The sequence below is a fragment of the Chrysoperla carnea genome, chromosome 1, assembly GCF_905475395.1.
Source record: "Chrysoperla carnea chromosome 1, inChrCarn1.1, whole genome shotgun sequence".
NCBI lineage: Eukaryota > Metazoa > Arthropoda > Insecta > Neuroptera > Chrysopidae > Chrysoperla > Chrysoperla carnea.
In genome coordinates, this window is record NC_058337.1 from 118,500,443 (window position 1) to 118,526,779 (window position 26,337).

General features: G+C 29.0%; 2 protein-coding genes across 4 annotated transcripts in view; both read right to left on the reverse strand.

Annotated features, from left to right (window-relative positions):
• LOC123306035 (ABC transporter G family member 23) overlaps positions 1-26,337 on the reverse strand; it is a 129,207-nt gene that overhangs the window by 64,985 nt on the left and 37,885 nt on the right. The window lies entirely within an intron of this gene.
• Positions 5,164-8,009, reverse strand: LOC123306036 (retinol-binding protein pinta). Of its 2 annotated transcripts, none has more exons than XM_044887903.1 (2): positions 6,876-8,009; positions 5,164-6,752 (listed from the first exon to the last, which is right to left on the reverse strand). In XM_044887903.1, exon 1 carries the CDS (start codon positions 7,743-7,745, stop codon positions 6,897-6,899), a length of 849 nt encoding a protein of 282 aa, XP_044743838.1. In that variant the 5' UTR covers positions 7,746-8,009; the 3' UTR covers positions 5,164-6,752; positions 6,876-6,896. The 2 variants fall into 2 exon arrangements, with proteins under 2 accessions (XP_044743838.1, XP_044743839.1); XM_044887904.1 differs by having other exon boundaries at positions 5,164-6,745; positions 6,870-8,009.

Here is a 26,337-nt window from a genome sequence, read left to right on the forward strand (position 1 = left end):
AGCTCAGTTGGTTAAGGCGTAGCCAAATGCCGTCCGCGGTATGCTTAGGGTAGCTGGTTCGATTTATTTAATTAATAGTTTGGATGGGCTGGTGTAGTTCATGGTATATGCATGAAAGAGGTGCACACAGCCTCTGAAATTGAGGAGCTGATCAATGAAATTATCAGCGGAAAGTTGATACAACACATATATGGTATCACAATGATTTCCATAGCCTAAGTGTGTCCAGCCAATATAACCTAACCTTAACTTAACCTATGAGTAAATTTAACCGAAACCCAATTCTCATAAGATTAGTCTACAATCCTTTAGCATTATTACAGGCTCACAGCTTGTAATTCTATAGGTGTAAGGTTAAAATGTAGAATCATAATTCATTTGCGGTGAATAAATATGTGTAATGTACACTATTTTCACATTGTAAGTTTTCCTATACTTATATTAATAAATGAATAAATAATTCGATTTTTTTTAATTTATTAAACATAGAATCAATGTTCAAGGAATTTAGTAACATCTTTCCTGGTATTTTTTGTGCAAACAGTTAATTACATATATACAATTGTACTTTGTAGATTCTGTATATTATATATATAATGTTTTAACATAAATTTTTACATAATAATTAATACCCGCATTCTTACAAGTATCTTGGTAAATAGTTAAAATACATTCAATTTTTTAATCATAATAATTGTTAAAACAAGTGAAATTTACAAAATTTAAAAAACCCTTGACAAATACGATTTTTGGAAACTTAGCTATAAAGTGTTCCCTGCAGTCGAGTCGGTTCAACCGTTTAGGGGCTACGTATCCACTGAGAAACACACAGACGCACAGATAAACACTTTAAACTTATAACACTCCTTAAATCAATATCAAAGTGATGGTCTAGGACCAGGGCTTCTTAAACTTTTGTAATTCACGACCCCATTTATGATTGCGAGTTTCTTGACGACCCCATACAAATATAAAAGAAAAATAAATTAATATTTTTTGATGATTTATTTATTAGGTAAAAATATACATATACATATGAAAATATATAAGTTTAGAATTCGTTTTAAAACATACAAAAATCTAAAATTAAAAATTGCACAAAAAATTGTAAAATTGTATTTATTATAGTTTCAAAAATAAAAGTGGATTCTGACCGTCTTAATTCTCTCGAATATATTCAAGTAGTTGCGTGGTAAGTATTAAATTAAAGTATAAGTTAAAAATTTAATGAGATGGATGTGCCTGTTTTTTATTGCATAACAAATCAAATCTTGGTGGAATGTTTGAAACTGCTGGACGTAAGACCTCTTCAACATTTTTTTATCGCTGAACGATATTGGGATTTAATATGTGTTAAAGCTGTTTCTTCAGCATTAATACCTAGAAATTTTGTTGATAATTATTTTGTTGATAATATTCTACGATAATTGTTATTTTATCTTTATAACAATAATTTTACAAGTTAAAAAACATTTTCTGTTAAGTTGTATTTTTACCTCTCGCGACCCCAGAATTTTGCTACGCGACCCCAAATGGGGTCGCGACCCATAGTTTAAGAAGCCCTGGACTCTAGGACATCAGATGAGATGAAGAAGGATACTTAGAGAGCTATCATTTTTTGGGACAAATTTTTGGAAATAGTTTAATTGAAATTGAAATATTTGAGTTGACTTTGTTCTTTTGAATTAATGTTTTGAATTACCCAAATATTTTACCATTTCACTTTTCGAAATGAATTGTATCAGGTTTATTTGACCATTCATTTCCATAGTAATTATTTATATTTCATCGCCAATTTTTTAGTTCTATCTATTTTTGACGAAAATAAAGCTTTTTTTGTTTTTGGGATTTTTCCTAAAAATATATAAATCCGACCCTTTACTATATTTAGCATGTCTATCTATGTTGTGCATGCCAAATTCCATTACATTTTTTAAATTATTTTCGAGGTATTTGTGCGGGAAAATTGATAAATTTGCTGAATTTATGTTGTAAACTGAGTTAAAAAGTAACTCAAAACCGTACAATTATAAACGTTTTAGAGACCTTAAACTCAAACGAAATACGAAATATTTTTTCCTTTGAATTTGCAATTTCTCTGATAAATATACGTAACATTTTAGGATAAGAAATAAAATTTCCAATTTACTTTTATTTTTTAATATTTTAATAATTTAAAATATTTTGACTAGTTTCGTCTAACATAGACATGTTTATAACTAATACATAACATTTTGTTTATATTAAACACCCGATTAAAAAAATAAAAATATACTAAAATTTTCATAATATCATTATAAAAAAAACGCCTCCAATTAGTTTAAAATAATTTATTGAAATTTGTAATTACTTTCAATTTCAAATATAAATGATTCAAAAAAAAAAAAAACATTTAAAAATAATTACAACAAAAATTCTTTTTTTACAAATAAAATTAGGGTCAAATTAAATAAATAAAAATAGAAATAAAAACATAACAATATTATGAGTATATTATATTTTTATATTTAATTCAATAGAAATTATTTTATAATAATCTTTTTTAAATATTTAAATAAAAAATAAAAAAATTATAATAGATTCCAGGCGCTAACAGGGGTTCTTCGAACATTGAAAAGGTTTATTTGAGATATAGACCATTTTCAATTTTTTTTTTTACATGCATAATCAATTTTTGATTGATAAAGACTCGGTTGGTTCACTCTAGAACACTTTCTTGGGGGTTGTGAAGCCCCTTGATCCGATATACCCAAAAATATATGTATATATAATTTTTGTTAGTTAAAGTTAATATTTCCTACAATAACTTTTTCCTAATTTTGAGTGCAGATAGATATTGCATCTTAAAATTTTAAAAATAATTTTTTTTGCTTGTTAATTAGTACAAAATTTATAATTAAATGAAAATGTCTAGGGAATAGAGGATAATCCTGATGTCGAATTGGCCATATTATCCACAAAAATGTAAAACTAGACTTGATACCATGACAAAATTTGAAAGTGAAATTAAAATTGATTAAAAAACGAATCTATAAGCAGTCAAAGATTGCATTCAAAGGTTTCCCAACTCTTTTTAGCAAAATTTTAGGTATGTTTGAGTGGACTCTTCGATGGTTTAGTTTATAGATTCACTATTCAACTATGTAGATAGCTCTGAAATCGGGTTTCAAGAATTTTTTTTTTTTCATAATTTAAATATAAAAAAAACGTATGTTGAACACGTTAATGGTGGCAGATAAGCTAACGTTCGGGTAGAACAACATCGGCTCCGTTTGTAATCTAGAAAATCGAGTAAAACTCCATTGTACAACAAACCCCTGCTAGCGTCTGGATTATTAAATAAAAAATTTAAATAAATAATAATATGAAGAAATAGATAAATAATATAATTTATATTAATTATTTATTAAAAGTTTTACTTAACAATAGAGGTAGTAGATACACAAACGTAAGTTTTATAATAATTTTATTTATAGAGAAGTGAAATTTGAAATGCCCTTGAAGGTTACAAACATTAAGTATTTAAATTTGTTGTAATCACATAATTATTATTACTATTATTATTATGCATTAAAATATGTAGTTTGTGGTCATCAAATTGTTAATTTTTATTTAATCCATTTTGGTTAAAATCATTTACTTATTATGATTAAGATTGTTGTCTCGCTATCCGACATATCGCTTCCGAAATAAGAACTTGATGATAAGTAAGTACCTTAAAACGAAGACTTACAGCTATCGAAAGAATCGGAACAAGATTTTTCTTGGACCTTTTTAGCAGTTGTAAACCTCCTTAAATATGTTTTTCTTCATATTTTTCAATGTCTTTCTTTTAATGGGTTCGTTTTATGAGCGGAGGTACCTTGAATTCTTTGGATACACCCCAACGGTGAGACAGTGCCACGCAATATCTAACAAGGCAACCTCCGATGGAAGGCCAATGGGATGGGTCTTCTATCTGGGCTACCAAAGTCCCTAGCAGGTTAGGACCGTTACTTTGGTCAGGTTCGCACCCTATCTAACAGTACTTGTAGCTCAGTATCGTTACCAAACGAATTGAAGGGACACCGGAAAATGGTCAGTTCATCAAAATCATTATTCACATACTTACTTTACTGGCTAGGCGGAACGCTCGCTGAACGACTTGGCCTACTATTTAAGTCAGCCCTTCTTTGACCATCTATACGATTTCAAGTCCATTGACGTCAAAGCACTCTTGCTATTCTTGAACAGTTCCTACTAGTTCATGTAGTAGCTTAACGTAACTTACCTTTTCAAATTTTGTAAATGGAGACAAGAAGTATCAAAACTTTTCACCATCTCTCTTGTTTGTGCAAATTGTTTAAAGACTGACTTTCATATCACAAAGATTCCTCGCTTGTCAAACGGTGTGAAATTGTCTTGTTTGATAAAGTTCTTTTTACTTATGTCAAATAACTTCTCTAGAAATTGCCATATGAGATTTGTACAAACTGTTGGATATAATGATACGCTTTCGAAGACGTAATGTGGCTTTGATACTACCATATATATTCAAACCAAACAGCTTTTCCAACGAAGAAGTGTTGGACAAAAAGTTCTGATATCGACCAATGTGTTCCTAAACAAACCATGCCGCATAGTCTATATGAACGTGATACGCAATCAAATTGTTTGACACAAACAAATTTGTTAAGTGAATGTTTTGATCAAATGTGATCCAAGTTTGTGAGTGGGTTTACTGTACATATTGGTTATATCCTCCCATCAGGGATGTAGAGTAGCCAAAAACTGTTTCCGTACTCTTCTGGCTTCGAATTTTGGTTCTCATCATACATTTTTTCATTTCTTTTACACTTCTTGTTTGCTTATCTTGTATAATTTTCTATTTGTGATTTGACAGTGCATTTATCCATCTAATTTCTAAAACCTTCCGTAACATGCTATCGGTTCAAACAAAAAATTTTCCAGGCATTTAATCATACTTCTTGTTTTTCATAGAAACAGGAAATTTGAAAAATAAAAAAAGCAAATTTTTCAGTCAATAAAATTTAATCTTTTTATTATGTTTTTAAAATATACAATAAATGATTTTAAATTGGTGATAAAATATCAGTCTTTGTTATTTATCGTACGATCACTAAGTCAGAAATAATTTTCAATAAAATTTTCAATTATCCACCTACATAATAAACATTTTTATTGGGTATTTATTCACGATTATTTATACATATTGTAAGGAGTCTTAATTGAAGTGATTGTCTATAGTAGTTTTGTTTTTTGTAAGGAATTTATTTTTAAGAACTTAAAAAAATTGTCTTTTTCACCATCGAAATCCTTGTATATCGAAAATGTTAATGTTCTATTCAAATTTTACATCGATGAATAATAAACGGCATACGTGTTCAAAATTTAATAGAATTAAGCTTTGAAATAATAATATTTTATTCCGTTGCCTGTACTACTAATGATTGGTGATCCCGCAAACGAGACGAAACGACAGTAGCTTTCAGTGTATCGACTTGTAAACTTCTTTCTATCATCTTCTCTCGACCGTTTCTATCAATTGAAGAAAGTACTATCGCTAATCGATCGTTCCTCGAATACTTATTCTAATCTTGCCTTGATTATTTCACCCTTCAAAGCATCGCTTATTCTGGTCAACCAATAATTCTTAATCTCTAAATTCTAAGGAATTCGGAGTATAAATTCCACATCTCAAATTTTCTTATTTTCTTGAATAGTCTATTCTTAGTCCAGTGTCCAGGTTGCTTTTCAAGACACTATCATGACCTTGATTAAGTGCTATTGCACCTTTTACAGTTCTCAATATTTCTCAATTGAATTATTTGCCAATTGTTTAAATTGGCGTATTCTCTTATCAATTTACTGCCAATGCAAAGACAATAGCTGATCTTATACAAAATGCTGATATGACAGATTATATTATTAAGGTCAATACTTTTATATGCTTTGATAAAATTCTTTTCTGTCAAGGTAATCAAAACATTTAAAGCCTGTATGTCTAATCTGTTACCAGATTACTATTCAATAATTTTTATAAATAAAAATATGAATTTTGAGTAATTTTTCACTGCTGTATCTAATCAAACGATAGCGTCATTTTTATTTTCATGATTCACTTTCTGTGGACAATGAATTTGCAGTTTAACAATTATAATTGATGATTAATCGCTGAAAATTATAATCGTATGTTTTGCGGCAGCTAATATTAATTTTCTTAAAAGAAACAAGCCACTCCGTTCCAAGTCCGAGTGGTTTCCAGTCGGTCCATAATCGGTAAATCATTTAGCAACATTCCCAAGGAAACAAAAATGAGAGAAAAATTGATTTTTCGTTGTCTTCCTGAGTGTACTTATACTACAGTCCCACAAACTTTTCTAGAATAATCTGACCATTTTATGCCCACCATGTTTTAATGTTCGACTCGAAACTACTGAGTTGATATTCGATGTGATAAATTTAATTTTTTCGAGATGCAGACAACAGACGAGTCACAACGAAGATCATTAATTCTACTCATTGAAATACAAATTCCTTTTATTCCCCAGGTCAATTTTCGATGTCACAAGTTTAATTGTTTCGAGAGAGAATACTCAAATTTCAACAATTATTGCGCACATGATCGTCTAACTAATTAGCGTAGATACCAAGTCGTCACAGATGCTTCATTTGCCTTTTAAGTTGCGAACAGAAATGATTTTTTTGTCACTTTTTATGTAACCGTGAAGACTGCACCTATAAACTAAAAATGAAAAGAACTAAATAAGTTAATATTTAAAACAAAAAGAAAGCCATCAAAGCTTTATTCACGTCAAGAAACGCCATAAAAAAATATACAATTATTTCATATAAAATCAAAATACTACCTAAAAACTAAATATTAAGTAATTATTTTATTTGCTGAACGCTTTATATTTCTCATCATCAGCAAACCATTCAGTCAAATTTAAGCATTTCTCATGCCAATAATCCTGTAACTCCTGTAAATTACGTCCATCTCCACCATAATCTTTCGGTAAAATTCGTTTCTCTACGACCGTATCCAAGGGAACCGAATCATTATAAATATGTACACGGTTTTTAAGCTTTGTTGACATAAACGATTTAAACACATTTAAAATCACATTAATATAGGACGGAGCTTTAATGAAATTCATTTGTTTCGGTTTAACATAATAGTTCTCCCATGCTGTGACAGCTTTTTTAATTCGTGACGGTGTCAATTGTATTGCATGACCCATTGCTACATTAGCCATATCAACAACAACAACCACACCATAGATTGTAACGGCTTCCATTTCTTGAATTGCAGCTTCTAAAATCATTTTCGAGATTTTAAAGACGTTATCTTGTTTATGTTTATAAGGATTGTGAGCCCCAGCACGAACAATGCAAACTAAACGATTTTCACTGTCACGTTCACGTAACGGTATAAACACACCAACTTTAAAGAGTTCTTTAAGTTCCGGTAGATTAGGATTTCGATTTTGAAACCATTCTGGTGCACTTTCTTTTAATTTTAAATGGGAATGAATCTTTTTTTTTGTTTTTTCAATGTCATATTTACAGCCACGTAGAAACGAAAGTATCCAAACATAATCCGTACGTGCCAGGAAAAAATTTCCATTTTCTTCTATCCACGTTCGTATTTCGTTAACATTACGTTCACGTGATTCATCGGTTTCATCGAAATGTTGTCGTAAATATTCTAAATCGGCATCACTTAAATTTGTTTCGTACATTTTTTTGTTTTGTTTTGATTAGAACACTACAGAACACTGTTATGACATTTTTGGACTCTAATCAAAAAAGAAAATTTTTTTTAACACGTGAATCACATACACACACACTCAACCACGGATTTTTATGCTAGTACGTTTTTTTCCTTCAATAAATAAATTGAAGTTTAAATAAAATTATAAATAAAAAATATATTTCTGTGGTCATTATTTTATAATGGTTGACAACAACAGTAGCCTAACAGCATGTTTGTTGTACTCTGAAGTGAGTTTATTTAATGATTGTGTCACATCACAGCCTCTTGGTGAGAGCATTGTAATGCGCCTGTTAGGTTTTATTTTTAAATAAAAACATCTTTTGATATTGTTTATTTTGTAGGCAGTATATGTATAGATATAATTTTTATTTTGTTATATAGTGGTGTTTCGAATATGCGTTGAGAATAGTTGAACACATCCAGAAAGTTTAGGTACCAGGTGTAGAATTTGACTTTTAGAATGGCTGGATATTCGAAAGGCTGATCTCAACAACTGCTCTTTCGACGAAAATTTTCGTATTCTAGGATTTCGCTAAGGAGCCTCATCCGACATCTTAAAAATGACTTTTGCATTTAAAGTTTTCCGGAAACCCTCAAAATTTTCGTAGAGAAAAAAGTCATTAGATCCAACCATGACAACACGATAACCAGGCAGATTTAAAATCCTTCAACTCAGTCAACCTAACTAGCACAGGACTGCCGTTCGTCCTTAAATGAGGACTGGTGGAACAAATTAATGTAAGACTCGTATGGGAACCGAGACACAGGGGAATTCCATGAAATTCTGAAGCCGTCGTGCTTGCCAGAACGCAAGCATCAATAGACTTCCAGGAGTTCTCTTCAAAGAGGATATCCTTTAAAAAATGCCAATCTTAGATGGAGACAGGAGCGCACTTGTGGTACGCTAAGTCAGTGATGTACAATCATAGACGTTTCGAAGATCTTCTATCGCTTACAAGGGCCTCTATTAGCAAAATTGTTGTGACTACTACTGGACACTGGCTAGACAGCAAGCACGTTGGACGCCTGGGCCTGAGTGTGTCATGACTATTGTAGCAGCTGTCACAGTGGTGAGAAGAATGGGACGATTTCTCATCTTCAATCTCAGATTCCCGAGGGAGTCTAGGTGTGAGGGAGGATTCCCGAGGATTCCTATAGGGAGTCTAGGTGTGGGAAAGATGAAAGAAAAGAAAGCTGGTCCTTTTTGGGATAAGATTCCCTTAGTTAAGTGTAAAAATACGAGATCAAGGGAGATGAGGACAAAGGAAAATAAAAGATAATTTCGGCTTCACCTCGCTATAAAATAAAAATATATAATTCCAAAAAGAAAGATTATTAATGTGCTTTAATTTTCCAAAATAATAGATTTTTAGTTAATGAACAATATCTCAAAGGAAAATTTTCTCTGGAGATTGGGTTTCCTGAAAATGAATGTAAAAACTATACTTGTGTCACTCTTACTCTTACATAACCTAATGGAAATATTTTGACTATCAAAACTGGTTTGTTTTTTTCAAAAAGAATAAATTAAAAGAATTTTTCAAAAAACTATTGTAAGTAAGAAATTAAATAATTTTTTAATCCTACTTAGAAAAAATTATCGCACTTGAGAATTTTAATATTTTAGCTGAAAGTTAAAAAATACTATTAAAAAAAACACACTTTTATATAAAAACGTATATCGATGTATAAACCTTTATGTTTACCTACATTACCGCCTAAAATTTTTGATAACGTCGTAAAAATAGAAATTTTCATATGAAAAAAACAGTTATTTTTAACTATACGAAGCAAGGTCAATTACCTATCATGGAAGCTTATATTATTGAACTTCGTTGACTTGAAACATCACTATATAGCATAAACAAACAAAAAATCATAATAAAGGGTTTTCCAATAAGAGTGTCCGAATATTAAAAACTAACAAATTGTATATGAGATGTAAGACTACAAGCCCATGCTACAATTTCTTAGGTGAAATGGCCCACCAGGATGAAAGAGATGCTCCTTTATGTAAAAGTAAGTTAAAGCACCATGACGTCAGTTTTGCGCGGTACAGGTGAGTACAGTTGAGAATATGAATGCCACAGACCTAGGTGTTTAGCTTCTGCTGCTTAAACTTACATAACGGGGCATCTTTTTCAACATTCCTGGTGGATCATTTCTCCCGAAAAATTTTAGCATCGACTTGCAGTCTAATATATTTTTTGCCATTTTGTTATATTGTTATATTCAATACCAATCAAATGGCAATTGTAACTTCGCTGCGCTTTATGCGTAAAAAAGGGCCGTCATCGAAACGTGAGGTTTGATGCAATGTCTCTTAAAGAAAACAGTTAACTGGTATATATCACACTGGTATTATATTTCCTACACAACTTGTTTAAGTTTAAAGTTCGGATATTCTTAATGGAAAACCATTTACATGTCGAAATAATTTAAATTAATAAATTAATAGTTTTAATTAATTCTTATTCGGTTTTTTCTTTAGCAAAACTAATATTAATTATTTTAATTAGCTAATAAGTTTTGATTGACGGTTTAAAAGTTATTTACATTAAATGTGCACATGCAGAACCATGAGTATTTCTAAAAAAAAAGTAAGAAGTGAATTTTTTTGGGATCTAAATATAAATAATTTCTTAAAAACATATTCTACCACAAGCTAATTAAAATTCTATAGCATTTTTATCGTTTTAAAATGAAGAAAATAAAGCTATTTTTCAGGCCATATTCAAAAAAAAACTTGACGCTTTTTTAACCACTTAAAAGAAATTAAATTGTGGCAAGAAAAAATTTCATAGCGTAAATAATTCTTATGCTGTCTCTATTTTTTTTCTTTTAATATTCTTGAGTCAAGAAAACCACTTTTTCTATGAAAAGTTTTCATGCCAATCTAATAGAAGATTTGCATGTTTTTAAGTTTAAAAAAATTTTTTTTAAATTGATTTTTTATGTAATTTTTGCCAATGACGTCTATACATCGCTTTAGTAACGCCACTACACTGAGAAATGATAAAATAATATGCAAAATGATAAATGGGTTGTCTCTCAACTTGCACTATATGCTTGCACTATATAATAACGTAATTTTCCATAGATACAAGTCTCAACGGGTGTAAATACGTCACATTCAATAACAAGTCGTTTTTCTTATTCAAAAATATAACTATTTGTTATTAATAATTAATAAAAAAAAAATGTAATTATTTTTTAAATTAAAGTAACTTCTCTATTATTGAGCAAATTTGCATACAAATCCGTACCTTATAAAATAATTCTTATCAATTGCAAAATGATAAGAATGATCTCAGAAAAATTTATTAGTAATAGAATTAGTACTTGATTATTGCTTTGTTTTATGTGAACTGATTAAGATAGTATTGACTTCTGTTTATAGATGGCCGGATCTGTTTATGAATGGCCTTTAAAATTCTTATCAGTGCTGTCGATATAATAAAGCAGTGTTCTAATTAATTATGATTTCAAAAATGAAATTTTATAATTGAAAATTTATGATTATTCAATAGATGTCCTTATTTACAACATTTTAGCTGAAAAGTGGATACTGTTGATCAAATTTTGAAACTTTGATAAAATTTAAGTCCGCCTATAGTTCAATTCATTGAGTTATATTTATTGTCATAACAATTTTTCCTTACAAGAAATGTCGACAAATAAAAATCATATCTTTAGATATTGGGAAAATTTGTTTGCCAGACGACATTAAACTGTGTATCAGACTTACAGCAGGCGTTGAATAAGTAAATGGAAATTAAGAAATCATAGTAATTTACAACAAAAATGTTCAAATGAATGCATGATTTTATGTGTCATGCCCAATATTTTAATGATCAAGTTATTCCATTGACTTTTGCTACTTTTTTAACATTTAAGCCTGCTGATGTCTATCATATTGACTGCTTGACGTCATCAGTGGTATTCACATTAGCACAGAGACGGCTAGGCTAACATAAAATGACTAACATAAAAGTCGTATAAGTGGTGGAAAAGCGACCCCATGGACCAGCATTGTGAAAATTTGCTAATTTGCTATATTTCTTCTCCAAATAGATCGAGGGAGAACATTAGCGCAATTAAGACATTGTCTTGTGAAGACAATAAGGACGGTCTCGCCCGATCTCCAGTATTCCTTGAATCAGTAAGTCAAAGTAGATTATAGATAAAATAAAACTCCGAGAAACTTAAGGCCTGTAAGTGCTTTTCTTTGGAAAACATACGCTGAAGTAGATTCAGAGGATCCAACATATATTTAAAAGACAGTTGCACGAATAAGCTTTATAATAAACGATTAGAAAGGAAGTCATGGGCTAAAACACATGGGCTAAAACAGCTGCCACATGAGCTGTGACAGCACAGATATCACAGATCACAAATATTTTACCCAATCCATTGATAGAAGCATTATCTGACCATTAAACCATAACTTTAGAACAAAATAGTAATCTGTATTTAATATTTTACCGGTAGGGAAGAAATATATTGTTAAAAAAATTTCTATTAACCCAAAGATACCACGGGAAATTTGAGATCACATTCTCAAGAATTACATAATAAATATTTTTCTAGAAAATTTCCGCCATAAATACAATAATAGTATTTATTAAAAATAAACAAAAATGACTTTTTTAAATATTTGTTATCAAACATTGACTGAATATGTTATGACTGAATATGCTCTCATTATAAAATTTTTATCTCAAAACGGAAAGTAAATTAATAAAAAAATGAAATCATTCTCACGCATCGTGTTAAATAAAATTAATGTTATATAAAAGTTATAAATTACTATCAGTTGTTAGAGGGCACGATTTTAATGCTTTCATTTGATTTGACGAAATTCTTTTATGACGTGATTCCATCACACAAATTGTGTAAGAGAAACACATATTTTCTCTTCGTTTTTGTGCTGTAAAATTAAGTCTGATCATTTTCTTGATACACATCGTAAAGACCAATATTGCAAGGTTTTGACGCAAATAAGAAAATAAGTAAAGACAAATATATGCGATTACGATTTTAGAAAATATATCGTAAAACTTTTTAACTGAAAAAAAATAGCTTAGCCAAGATTGTTCAATTGACAAACTGAATATTTATGATGAGCTCATAAATAAAAAACCGAAATAATTAACGAAAAAAAGTTATTCTGTACTTGGGCAGCTATTTCTATCTAACCTAGATAAATTAAAGCAAGAAAGTGTGGTTTTTCTTTCATTAGCTTAAAATATATTAATGAATATCCATCTTATAGCGAGCTATATTGGATTCTCTGATAAAAAAGTCCGATTGAAATTTACAATTCATTCCGATTGAATTCCAATTCAATCCAATAGAACCCAATATGAAATTTCCAATTCGATCTCATTCATGAATTGCAACCAATTGGAATTTCGATTCAAAATTTTAATTGGTTTCAAATGAGATCAATCGAAACTTTTTTTACAATTGAAGCCTATTCATTCCGATTGATTGAATTGGAAATTTTCGATTCATAAATCGGATTTTTTTACTAGGGCTACAACAACAAGAGAATATTCATAGCCTACTATTCTGCAAATTTTAATTTTTGGTGTAACAGGCGACGAGCACATCATTTATTCAACTTTTGCGTGTGAGAAAACAAGCGTTATGTTATATTAACAAGGTCATGTTATATTAATTTGCGACTAATGGTAGATTTCTATGACTGATGAACTTGCCAAGCATATTACTTAAAAACAAAAGTAAGTAAATGCTGGTCACTTCCGTTAATAAAAAAAAATTCTAAAATAAGTATGAAAAAGATTACATTATTTTTAATTTTATTCTCATATTAAATTTTGAAATCTATTTATTTATTTTAATACATTTTTCTCTACCATTTTCACCAAATTGTTAATTTCTATTGCGTATTGTATTTTCTTAGTCCATTATATCAAAAGTGTATTAAAAACAGTTAGGTAACATTACTTGAGTTAATAATTTTTTGGTACCATTTTTCTTCATTCATTTTGTACAAAAAGTTTGCAAACCGAAAGTTTTTGCAAGTAACGTGGCACCAATTTTTCTCAAAAAGCGTGTTGGAAACTCAACTTCCAATAAATACCAATCAATTACGTTTAAAATTGATTTATCATTGAATATTGAATATACATATATAAGAATTATTATTAAAATATTTGACCTTAAATTAAAAATTGCATGTGGCATTGCCCGTGGTAAGGTTTCCCATATAATTAAGATAAGTTATATCAAAGATTTGCATGTAATAATTTAAAGTTGATTGCCACGAACTATGATTTACCTATTAAGTGTTTTAACAAAAAAACAATCAAATTCCAGGATTACAAGATGTACCTATCTTTTACACGTGATACTCAGAAAAAAGTTAAAACAATTAATTTTCGTTGAAATGCAATAGCTATTTAAATGTCAAATGTTATATTTTAATGGAAACAGATTAATTTGGTGACATCTGGTGCTTAAATTTAAAACTATAATAAAATTGCATTAAGTAATGTGTCATTGTAACAAATATGGAAACAGGTGTTGCATGCATAGGTTGGCAAACAAAAATTATGTTTTTTTCTCCAATTTAAAAAAAGAGAAAACTTGAATAACAGAAAATTCAACTCAATAAATCGATAAATTAAGAAATTAGGATAGATTAAAGCTTGTTCCAGATGTAACTCTTAGACAACGATTACACTTCCTACTGGTGTCGTTTGTTATCTTTAAAGTTTTACTGTTTCTTGAAGACAAAGCATTCTGAACCATATTTTTGGGAATCTTTTATTTTTTTTATCCATGAAGACTTGAACAAACATTTCCATATTAATAATCCTTAAAAAATCTTTGTACTTAAAAAAAGGTAACAAAAAAAAAAAACATGATAGCGTGAAAAATTCCCTCCTGAAAACATTTTTTTATGGTTTTGATCATGTTAAAATTTGCGTGATACATTCATTCATGATGAAATAAATTTATTTATTTATATAAAAAAAAGAATTAACTATAAATAAATTCAAAATATAAAATTCTTTGAAATGATTATTTATAATAAATAAAAAAAAATTAAATTAAATCACTTACAAAAGTTCCAATAATCTTATTGAAATTTGTGATTGCATAATTCAAGAATATGTATGTGTTTTAAAATATTATTTAAATATTAAAATTCATAAAATTTTTATTAAAATTATATTAATACTTGATAGACAATATATATTTATTTAAGTAATTATCAGATACAATTTTATAATAATTAGTTCCGGGTTCGTATTTAAAAATTACGTAAATAACTACGATTTATAGAAGAATGATGATTAACCAAATTCGATGAGATTTATAGATTTCTCAATTTTGAAATAAGATAATGGACCCAAGTCGATGATCGATTCGCTTGTAGCATCGTAGGTCCTAAACGAGTGAACCGAATTTGATTTTTTTTTGAAAGATTTGATTGAGGTTGTTTTTACCTATGTTTCAAGAAAATCTGTTCAGCCGTTTGAAGATCATCACCTCATTTCTAGTTGTTATCGGGTACGGACCTCTAAGCTCGAACTGGAAATATAGAAATATTGCTAAGAACCCTGTCGATCAAATTACTTTTCAAACTAATCGGTAAAATCGGTTCATCCGATTAGGAGCAACGATGCAACAGACAGACACTCAGATACACTCAAACGTTAAACTTATAACGCCCCTCTTTTAAGTGGGGGTTTAAAAAACGAGCATTAAGAAGCATAATATTACGAATTACTTACGTCTTATAAAGCAATGCGGCAAATTAATCATTCAAATTAAAAGGTAGGTTAGATTGGATTAGGCTAAGTTAGGTTAGGTTATTTTGGCTATCCAGAACGGACACACTTAGGGTATAGAGCTTAAGTGTACATTGTGATACCATTTATGTGTTTTATCACCTTTTCCGTTGATAATTTCATTTATCAGCTCCTTAATTATTTTCAGATGCTGAGGACATGTACCTCCATGTACTACAACAGCCCATCACAACCATTAATTAAATTAATTTTTGTTGTGACGCCGGGAATCGAACCCGCTACCCTAGGCTTGCCGCGAACGGAATTGGTTACGCCTTATCCAACTTAGCCACTAAGATTGACTAAAATTAAAGTTTAAACTAAAGAAAAATTCTATACAACCGGATCCTAAGAACTTTTTTTATGTACATTTAAATACTTATCTAAGGAAAATGTGAGAAAATTAAATCGATTTCCGAACACATGTTTCTTTTTATATATGTTTTAATTAACGAATTACAATATTTAAGGTTACAAAAATATTTATATAATTATATTATAAATATTTAATTATTTTATTACATATAAAAATATAGATAATTGTAAATTTCTGATATTTTATTATAATATTTACAGCATCGCGTTAACATATGTAGTGAACTGTAAAGTCCATTAATTACGGACTTGTAAACTGGTTTAAAGCAAATTTTGATATGAAATTTATATTATTTTACAATTTATCATTGGATATATTGAGTAGAATAGGATGAAACGGTAACATCTTGGTAGAAATTCATTCTTTGTTGAGCAAAAACGTGGTTAAGCTCCTGAATGTTATTTTGAGCTCAATCTCTGAACATTTCTTAATCAAGCAAAGTTTCTTTGAGACCTTTTAGGATGTCACTTAAATTTCAATCTAGACATTTTTAATTGACGTCTCTGGACTTTTTATAGAGTCTGATTTATTGTACTATATTGATATAGATTAAACCTTCAATTTTAAGAAATGTTATTTTGAATTCTATATTGGCTTCAAGACCGTGACTCTAATGCCGCCACAATGAAAATTTCATTTTCGTTTGCACGAAACCGTTTATTGTCACGATTATTTTGTCCTGCCCTATGCGCTGAAATGAAAATCGCTGAAAATGAAAAATTTAAGTGTTGGAAAAAAACAGGCAAAACTTTCATTTTTTTTATTACAAATTTCAGCACTCTAGTTGTTTTTCGTAGATTTTTTTTAGGTAGCTATTTCATTTATGGTGAGCGTAAAATTATACCTTCAATCATCCCGAGTCGATTTAAGACAAAATTCTATTTTTTTTAAAAATTTTTAGTTTTATAATTTTCGTTTGTAGAAAACTTTGAAATACAAAATAATAACAACACAAAAATAAAATTCATTGAGTTGAAAAAATTACATATTGCGCCAAGAGCACATACGGCACAGTTGGTTAAGGCATTTGAAATGAATACAAGAGACCCAGACTCGAATTGAGGTAAGTAGTTTATCGTATATGCTGATTTGGGGCATCGTAGCTCCTAAACAGATGAACCGATTATGATCTTTTTTTGAAATGAAATATGTTCTTAGGTTATAATTTAATAAAAATCAAGGACCGAAGATTCGTTTGTGAAGAATCATAGCTAAGAACACTCTCGATCAAATAACCTTTCAAACAATAAAAAAATAAAAATCGGTTCATCTGTTAAGGAGCTACGATGCCTCAGACAGACTCACAGATATACAGACACGTTAGACTTTTAACACCTCTCTTTTTAGTTTGGGGTAATAAAGATGATACAAATGAAGATCTCCAATCAAAAACATGTCATTTTATAAAAGCTTTAATGAAAACCTAGCAATTTCGTCCTATTCTTACAAGTATAAATGTTAAAGTTTTAAACTAGAATTTATGAATATAGGAACAAAAATTATTTTATTAATATTAGGTCATAATAAAAGGTTATTTATTGATAACGATTACATTTTTTTGGAGGCGTGTATTTAAGTTCTATTTATAAATTATATTTCAAATATTTATGTCAAAAGACATCGCATCTTTATATCATAGACGTATTTAAATTGTATGAAAGTCAAAATAAATTATGTATAGGTATACAGTCATAAATTGTCTCACGTGTTTTCCACCTTAAAAACGGGAAAAACTTTAAAAGGCATGATTTATGTTTTATTTTTAAGGTTGAAAATATAATTCATGTTTGTCTCACCTTTCAAAATGTTTTCAAAATGGCAACGTGTTTAACGTTGATTGGTCAATTAAGGTCAACAAGCCAACCAAAATATCTGATAATTAGTTATTAATAGCATACTAAATAGTTAATTACTAATAATAAAAAAAACATCCTATAAGAGATATAAATAGTGTCACAAACTGGAAAGCTTTGTCAAAACAGATATTATCGATTGGCGATGAGTTCAAATTGGGTTTATACATTTTTAATTTGATATAAAAGCAAAACGATGTAATAATATGATATGTATTATTTTCAGTCTTAGTCATTGGACTATGGTATTTCTGTTTAAAAGTGATTTCATTTAAATGAAGGCTTCTTAGAAGTAACAACAAGGCTATTTTATTTTGTAAAAAATATATGAACCATTTTCATTAGATGTAAAAAAGAATCAAACAGTATGTTAAACTCTAAAGCGGAAATTTTGCATATTCACGAAACCATTTAACAAACAAAAAATCTTTACGTTCGATATCTTTAAATAGCAATGCTCTCATCCAATGTCTAATATGTATTAATATGTATGAAAAAAGATATTGATATCTTATACCGTTTTGTTTTTATTACAATTTAAAATATCCTACTTTTATCTGATCGGTCTTTATAAAATATATGAAACAACTAAATTTCTGCTTTTGTTTGAAAATCTTCATTGATGCCTATTAAAAAACGAACATAAAAACAAGTATGTGGGGCAAGGCATTTTTTGCCCCTCCCCTACCATTTTATGACCCCCCTCCGATTTATATTTCGGCAACTGCAATAAATATTTGAAAATTTGGTTAAGATATTCTATGATATCACACTTTTTTTTTTCTATAATTGTTTTTTTTTTTTTAATTAAATTACTGTACTATCAACATATGACTTCGCTTTTCTCCTACGATTAATAAAGAATCGCCGTTCCCAAATGAAAAAAATGTATCAATCTTTTGCAAAAAAACAGAATATTTTTTGTAAAATTTATTAATTCTATTGTCATTTGGTTAAAAAAAAGGGGTTTTACGAAAAGTTTTCCGGGAGTTTTGAAAAGGGAGGATTTAATAGATTTTGAGATGCTCTTTTCGAATTTCCACTTTGCTACCTCGTATCTTTTCCACTCGCTCTGCCATATTGGAAAAATGGCGTCGGAAAGCAGTGTTTTGACGATATAAAATGTGGTGCATCAGAGAAAAGAGCACCTCAAAATTTATAAAATCACCCATTTTCTTAACTCCCGGAAAACTGTCCAGGTAAAACTACCAGATGACCATACCATTCTGTTTAATAACAAACATAATCCAAATTCGGGCCACCACTCGTTAAGCTCATTTTTCCCTATACTCTCTCTCTCTCTCTCTCTCTGTAAAATTCTCTAGGCATTGATAGCATTATTTATTAGTTTATTTTGAGTATTCCAAAGAGAAATTGCAAGAATAGTATCTTAGAAGATTGACGAAATATAACCTTCAAACATTTTGAAATATTTAAGTGTATTTTCACTATAATTATTTTTGGGTCAATGTTCCTAAAATTTAATTTGGGGTCAATAAATGAATATTTTCTTAAAAGACAAATTTTTTGTATTTCATGTCAATAAACGTAAAATTGACCAAACATGCAACCGGACACATTTCTTTTATTATTTATACTTAATGAATAAAAAAAAATATCTAATTTATTTTGATATTCATTAAAATGGCGTTAACTTTTCAAAGTTAAATTATGATTGCATTCATGATGAGAAAAAAAAACAATGTTTATTATTAAAAATTATATATTCATCATTAATTATGATTAATTAATTAAGTATTCAATTGTTTTTAATTAATTTATTGAATTAATTAATAAGACAAAGTACAATTAGCGAACTCTTTGTTTATTTAAATAGTTAACAATAAAATATTAAATGTTGAGTAATTTTTTTGCAAATGTGTAAATAAACTTTATTTTTATAAATAAGTTGTGGCTAAATTTAAAAATTAGGTGAATAACATTAATTACTTAAGTAGTGGAGTAGATACTTATTTGGGATTAAATTTATTATACCATGCATAAATGTAATACGCAAGGTATACTAAGTTTAGTCCCAAATTTGAAAGCTTAAAAATATGGACGTCCTACAAGTTAAATCTCTATTTTGAAAAACTCTTGTTTTAAGCGGAATGTCATGACAATCTCTTGCCTAGAGTGAGACGATTGGAACGCCCCTGACTCTGCTTTATATTATTTAAAAGACAAATGACATGAGCGGAAAATTTTAAGTTAATTATTAAGTCCCAAATATGTTTTCAATAAAAACTATCAATACATTCATTCTTCATTCATCAAATTAAAAAATCAATGGCCTTAAATTTGAAGGCTTTTATAATTTTAATTCTTAGGTATTCAATATATTTTACATTTTAATCTTAATTATTCTAACTACTTAAGGAAATTTTTATTATATTTAAAAAAAAATACATAAATAATAAAAATGATTTAAAATTTATTATTATTATTTCAATAAAATTTTGCCAAAATATAATTTACGATACTTTTTTTGCAAACCAATAAATTACAAAAACATTTTTTTTATTAATGAGAATTAATTAGATGTTTGCACTAATAATTATAAGCAGATCCATCAAGCTAACAGAGACAAAATCCACGTGCAATCAATAATGAAGCTTGCCTGACATGAACTCTTAACAGACGTTCGTGGTTGTCTTTGACCTGAAAAAAAATGAAACTAAAAATTGTATATCTTTACATTTTGATTTTTCAAAAGATTGTTTTGATATTAAGCTTTTTAGTAGTGTTTTCTTTAAGAAAAATTATTTTAATTGAACAAATCGTCGGAATTTTGTGCTGTGCACCACAGAATTTTAAAAGCAGAATAAAAAAATAAATCATTTTCCAACATATTTTTTAGTTTTATAAAGCTATTTTTTCTATTACTAACACTGAGAATAACAAAAAGTTTAGTACACAATAACAATTACAGTTTTCTTAATCTTCTTAAAGCAAAGCATGTTAAAAGTTATTCAGACATTTTCAACCAAGTTTCATGTCTTTTCATCTATTAGATCTTAAGAAGGTAATAGCGTCTCATTTACCCAATTTTGTTGTGAACGGACCGAAAAGTGAGATAACATAGCTACGATTTTGTTAACTCTGCCATTTTCACTGAATAAATTCAAGAATAGAATTTAGTAACGGAAAACGATAAGTATATAGTTTAAAAGAAACAAAAGAAAGTTAATAAAAATTAAAAACACTTTTGAAAGGACAAGCTTTCAATGTACTAAAAAGTAGAAAATAATTTTGTAGGTGTCACTCATACATGACTATTCGGAAAAGGTTGAGGTGCTCCGAATCATTGTTGCCTCAATCTTTAACAAATAGTCATGTATGGTGTGACTCCTACAAAATTATTTTTACTTTTTAGTACAATGAAAGCTTGTTATTTCAAAATATTTTTTATTCAAATTTTTTATTTAAAACAAAAAAACGTATGTATATCAAATATGGTGGAAGCGATGGGAAAGTCAGATCATTTTTACCATCAAACTAAACCTGTATACAAAATTTAGCTCAATCAATTGAGTATAAATTACTTCTAAATTGAGTTGCAAGATTTGCATACATTCATACGTAGTTACGTACAATGGAAGTTAAATAAAAGCTTGTAATAAGGACATGATTTTCAATTTTGTAACCACAGCAAGTGGCACAAGATCTACGAATGGTCAATTATCCAAATGGTGCAAAAAATTCCAAACCAATTTATCGATATGTTATCTACTTAATTTTCTTGTAATTTTTTTTATATTTTTAGTTAAAAATACTTTTCAACATCTCGGAAGCAAAAGCGACCTCTAGTCTATCATCATCTTAGTATCTATATTACAACTCTACTAACTTACTAGACCTATAAATAAATTTTTATTACAATAAATATAGTACAGTATAGCTGATAATGTGGGTCAAGGATTGATAAACGTGACAAAATTAGTTTATTAAAACACTATAGCCTATAACACATTGATTTCGTTACAATATCAATATTGGTATGAATACTAATTAGCACATATTACCTGTGTATGTATGTAAGTATTACCAAGTATTATTATCTACCAGGTATTACACCTTGTATGATGTCTTTGATGTGTTGTTTAATTTGACATATGTAATCACTTTTACTTTTTAAAGTAAAAGTTATTATACTTTATTTTATAAAATGTAGGTATAACTTTACTTAGTATATTATTTGTGTATTATATTATACACATACTTACATCAATTATCAAAATCCATTAGTGGTTTCTATGTAATATATTACAGTGGAACTTGGTTAAGTGGGGCCTGGATAAGTGAGAAACTTCCATAACTGGAACTCATGCTGAGGTCTCAATACTTTTGCATTGAATTACCTCTGTTAGTGGGACGAAGCAAACCTCTAGACAGCGAGTGAATTTTATATGCATTAACCTCTGTAACTGAGAACTGGGATAATATCGTTTTGTTTCTTTACTTACTTATTCTTATTCTACCCGCAAATTCCGCATATTACTAGTTACGGATGTTTATTTGAAAAACGCCGAAACGAAAGCTCAAATCGCTATCAGTACGTGAAAAAGTGAACTTGAAAGTGTTTGCTAACATGGGTCAAGCAACTTCGTTACAAAAACATTCCGGTAAGTGGACCGATGATTAAAGAAAAGGCACAAAATTTCGCGCGAATGTTCGGTATTCATAATTTTTCTAGTAGTAATGGTTGGTTGGAAGTGTTAAAATAAAGAAACTGCATAGTTTTCAAAGCAATTTGTGGAGAAAACAACGCTGTTGATGTTAACAAATGTAGCCAATAGATTGAAGACCTGCCAGTTCTTCTGCGTAATTATTCTGTTGATGATATTTTTCACGCAGGCGAAGGGTCTATTTTATAAGTGTCTAGCCGATAAAACTTTGCCTTAAAAGGTCATGGTAGAAAACTTAAAGAGCGCGTTACAATACTTCTGGGTGGTGCTGGTCAGGAACTGGAAATATGTCTATCCTATTAATCGGAAAATCTAAAACTCCAAGATGTTTGAAAGGTATTAAAAATTTACCTGTGAATTACCAAAATAATAAAAGGCATGAATGACACCTACTATTTTTTATGGAAGCCTATGTAAATGAGACAGATATTTATTTATACCTGGATATCTGAGACACTGGACAAATACAATACCTCTATAAGTCAGAAAAGTTTGTAGATCCCTTGACGTCTCACTTAACCAAGTTTGACTGTATAATAATTTAACAAGAAATGTAACAAGTGGCTAAGATAATTATTTACCTACCCTATATATTTCCGTCATTAACTGTCTTATATTTGTTATATCATTTTTTTAAGAAGAGAGCATAAATCGATTCTCTATCTATTGGAAATGATATGATTTTACACATTTAATTTTTATACGAGTTTCTAGATTAAAAACCTGCCTATAGTGGTTTTTAATCCAATGGTCATGAGGTACACAGTATTTGTCAGAATACCGTAAATTTACTGATTGTCAGACACTGTAAAATTTTGGACGACAACTAGATACATTTAATTAATCAAAAATCATGTCAAGTATGATTACTTGGTGCCTACATTATAAGGTGTGTCGGTTCCTCCTTATTAAAACTACTAAATGTTACCCAAGCGCTTCGCGGGGCAATTTGAACTTTAATTAACAATTTAAAGAAACCTCGTCAGAAAGACGTCAAAACTATAACACCCACTAATTTTGGATCATCTTTTCAGCTGGATGTCAGTTTTTCGCTAGCTATCGCCGATGTGCCTATTTCCAGGACAAGGACTCCACATTCTTGAAATCTATTAGATCTAGGTTAATTCTGACTCCAAATTTGAAAACAATGACCCAAATTTAGTAGGATTACATACTTGGTTTGCCCAAATTGGATAAAATTTGGATGTGATAGAGCTAAATTAAATTTTTTGGATTCTGATGACGTCATCAAGTTCAAAAATTCTATTTTTTTGATAACACATACAAATTTGTTTCGATCTTATTGGAATTTTACTTGAAACCCACTAATTTTGGGTCGCTCTTTTCAGCTGTGATGTCAGTTTTTCGCTAGTTATCACTGATGTGCTTAATTTCGGGACTAGAGCTCCACATTCTTGAAACCTATTAGAGCTAGGTTAATTTCGACCACAAAGATTTGAAAAGTAATACCCAAATTGAGTAGAACTTGGATGTGATACTAGTAAAATTACTTCACCTATTTAAGCCGTCTGACCCAAATTTTCTATGTAGGAAAATAACAAAAATTATGAATGACTAGACAGCTTAAAAGTAATGCTAAATCCTTATAAAAGTTTCACGTCATCAATTGGCGCATCAATACACTTTGACAGCCATAGATTACAAAGTGCCCGTAAAACTTCGAACTCCAAAAATGATCAATATAATCAAATTTTATTTGTTGCTAAATAACATTTCTTAGAATAAAATACATAAACTTCAAATGTACAATAATTTTGAGCATGAATTACTAATACATTCGTCATCGCATATAAATTCTTTAACAAAAAAAGAATTATATTATTTAAATAAATATTACATTATATATTTCCTTTAAGGGTATTTACATAATCATATATTTTATTTGCTAATTACGTTTTTGATGAACAAAAAGTTTAACAGAAAAAAAAAACTATTTAAGATTCCGAATACCACACCTTTGGTAGTAAGCAGCTGTTCTGCAAGCCATAATTAATATGAGAAAAGCTTGAGGAGGAATAATAATGAGATATTTTATAAAACATTAATAAAGACCGTAAAATAGTGGCAGGGCCAAGGTGCCTCCGATGCCTTCTAACGTGGAGGTGCTTTAAAAGTATTAAAATCAATAACTTTCCGCTTTTCAAAGTGCGAGAAAATCTTCACTTAATAAATCTTACGGTTATTTTTTTTAACAGGTAGTCTTACAAAAATTGTCGTCCAAAAAAGGCAGACTCAAGTAAGTTCATTTCTTCATGGCAAAAATTGGACGGTGATAGAGAAGATGAGACATCATTTCCACCTCCTCCTCACTGTGATAGCTCCTGCAATTATCGTATAGCATTGGTAGGCCCAGTCGTTCATAATGCCTAGCCAGTGTCCTGTAATAGCCGCAATTTCAAGCGAGACGCTTTACGCCTGCGATTGTACTCCCACTATATCTGTCTTGTCTGTTAAAATTTAATGTTTCCTGAACACATCCGTATACCAAAAATCACCAAAAACAAAATATTAACAATTATCTATATGCTTCGATAGCTTCTTTATGAAAAAAATATTACTTTGTCATTTTATTCCACATATTTTTGATATAACACTTTTGTTATATCTTAATGAGATGTATCACATGCATAACAATAATGATGTGGGTGATGACCCTTGGGGATAAACAATATAACGGAAATAGACGGAACACTTAATTAAAACAAACGTAATATGGAAAAATTTCACTTTTTAAATCTCTCATCATATTAATAATCATAATAATAAAAATTATGAATATATAATTTTTAACAATTTAGTAGACCTACCTTCATGTAAATTAGTATGCAGTAGCAATAATAATTTACACAAAGTTATGAATATGACCCTTAGAAGGCAGGCAAATAACTTTCATTAACATTCATTATTCGCAACATGCATGAGGTTTATTTCAGAAGTTTCCAAGGTAATGACACACTATAATTAATATAATTTTAAAGATGGGCATATGGATTGTATAAATGGTTAACATTTAAAATTTAATACTAACCTTTCTTTAGGAAATTATAAAATGGGTGGGGTTTTAACAGAAAAATTTCGATGCCATGAATATTTCACTTTCTGACGCTATAAAATGTATGTAAAAGTTTCTAATCTACCCCAAATATTACACTATTTTTGATTTTCGAGATGAAAATATTAACTTTCTCTCAGTAAATTAATAATTATTATTATTTATTATAATCCCGTAATAAATAAAAATAAAATTAATTATGTCTTGATAATATTTTTTGTAGTGAATTGTGTGAAAATAAATATTTATATATTTTATTAATTTTTAAAACATTTAAAATATATAACATATTCATATTTGTGTTACATAATAGTTTTAATTAAATTAAATTTTTAAAGTAAACTTATTTTTAATAATTAATAACAATCATATTAATTTAAATAAATAAATTCCTTTCATTCCAAATCCAAAAGAAAAAGGTTTTATAAATGTCAAATTAAAAGCGACGATCAATCATAAATCTAATAATAAATTGGTAAAATAGACAATAAATCGAAGTTTTAAGACGTCTTAAACCTAGCTAGACAAGAAAAACTGACATTTAGATTACCTAGGAAACTCAAACTTTTTCAATCGATTCATGCTACCATGAGTTTTGAGAAAACGCAAAAATATTTTTATTACTGTCAATTTGTATTTTTGTCAAAATTTTATGTTTTATCATTTAAAAAAATTGAGTTGTGAATGTTATCAGAAGTTAAAGAAAATAGAGATATTACTTATTGTTGTTGTTTACATTTA

Bases quoted from the DNA above. Each gene is read 5' to 3' on its own strand.
- LOC123306036 (XM_044887903.1), bottom strand. From the start codon at position 7,745: ATGTACGAAACAAATTTAAGTGATGCCGATTTAGAATATTTACGACAA.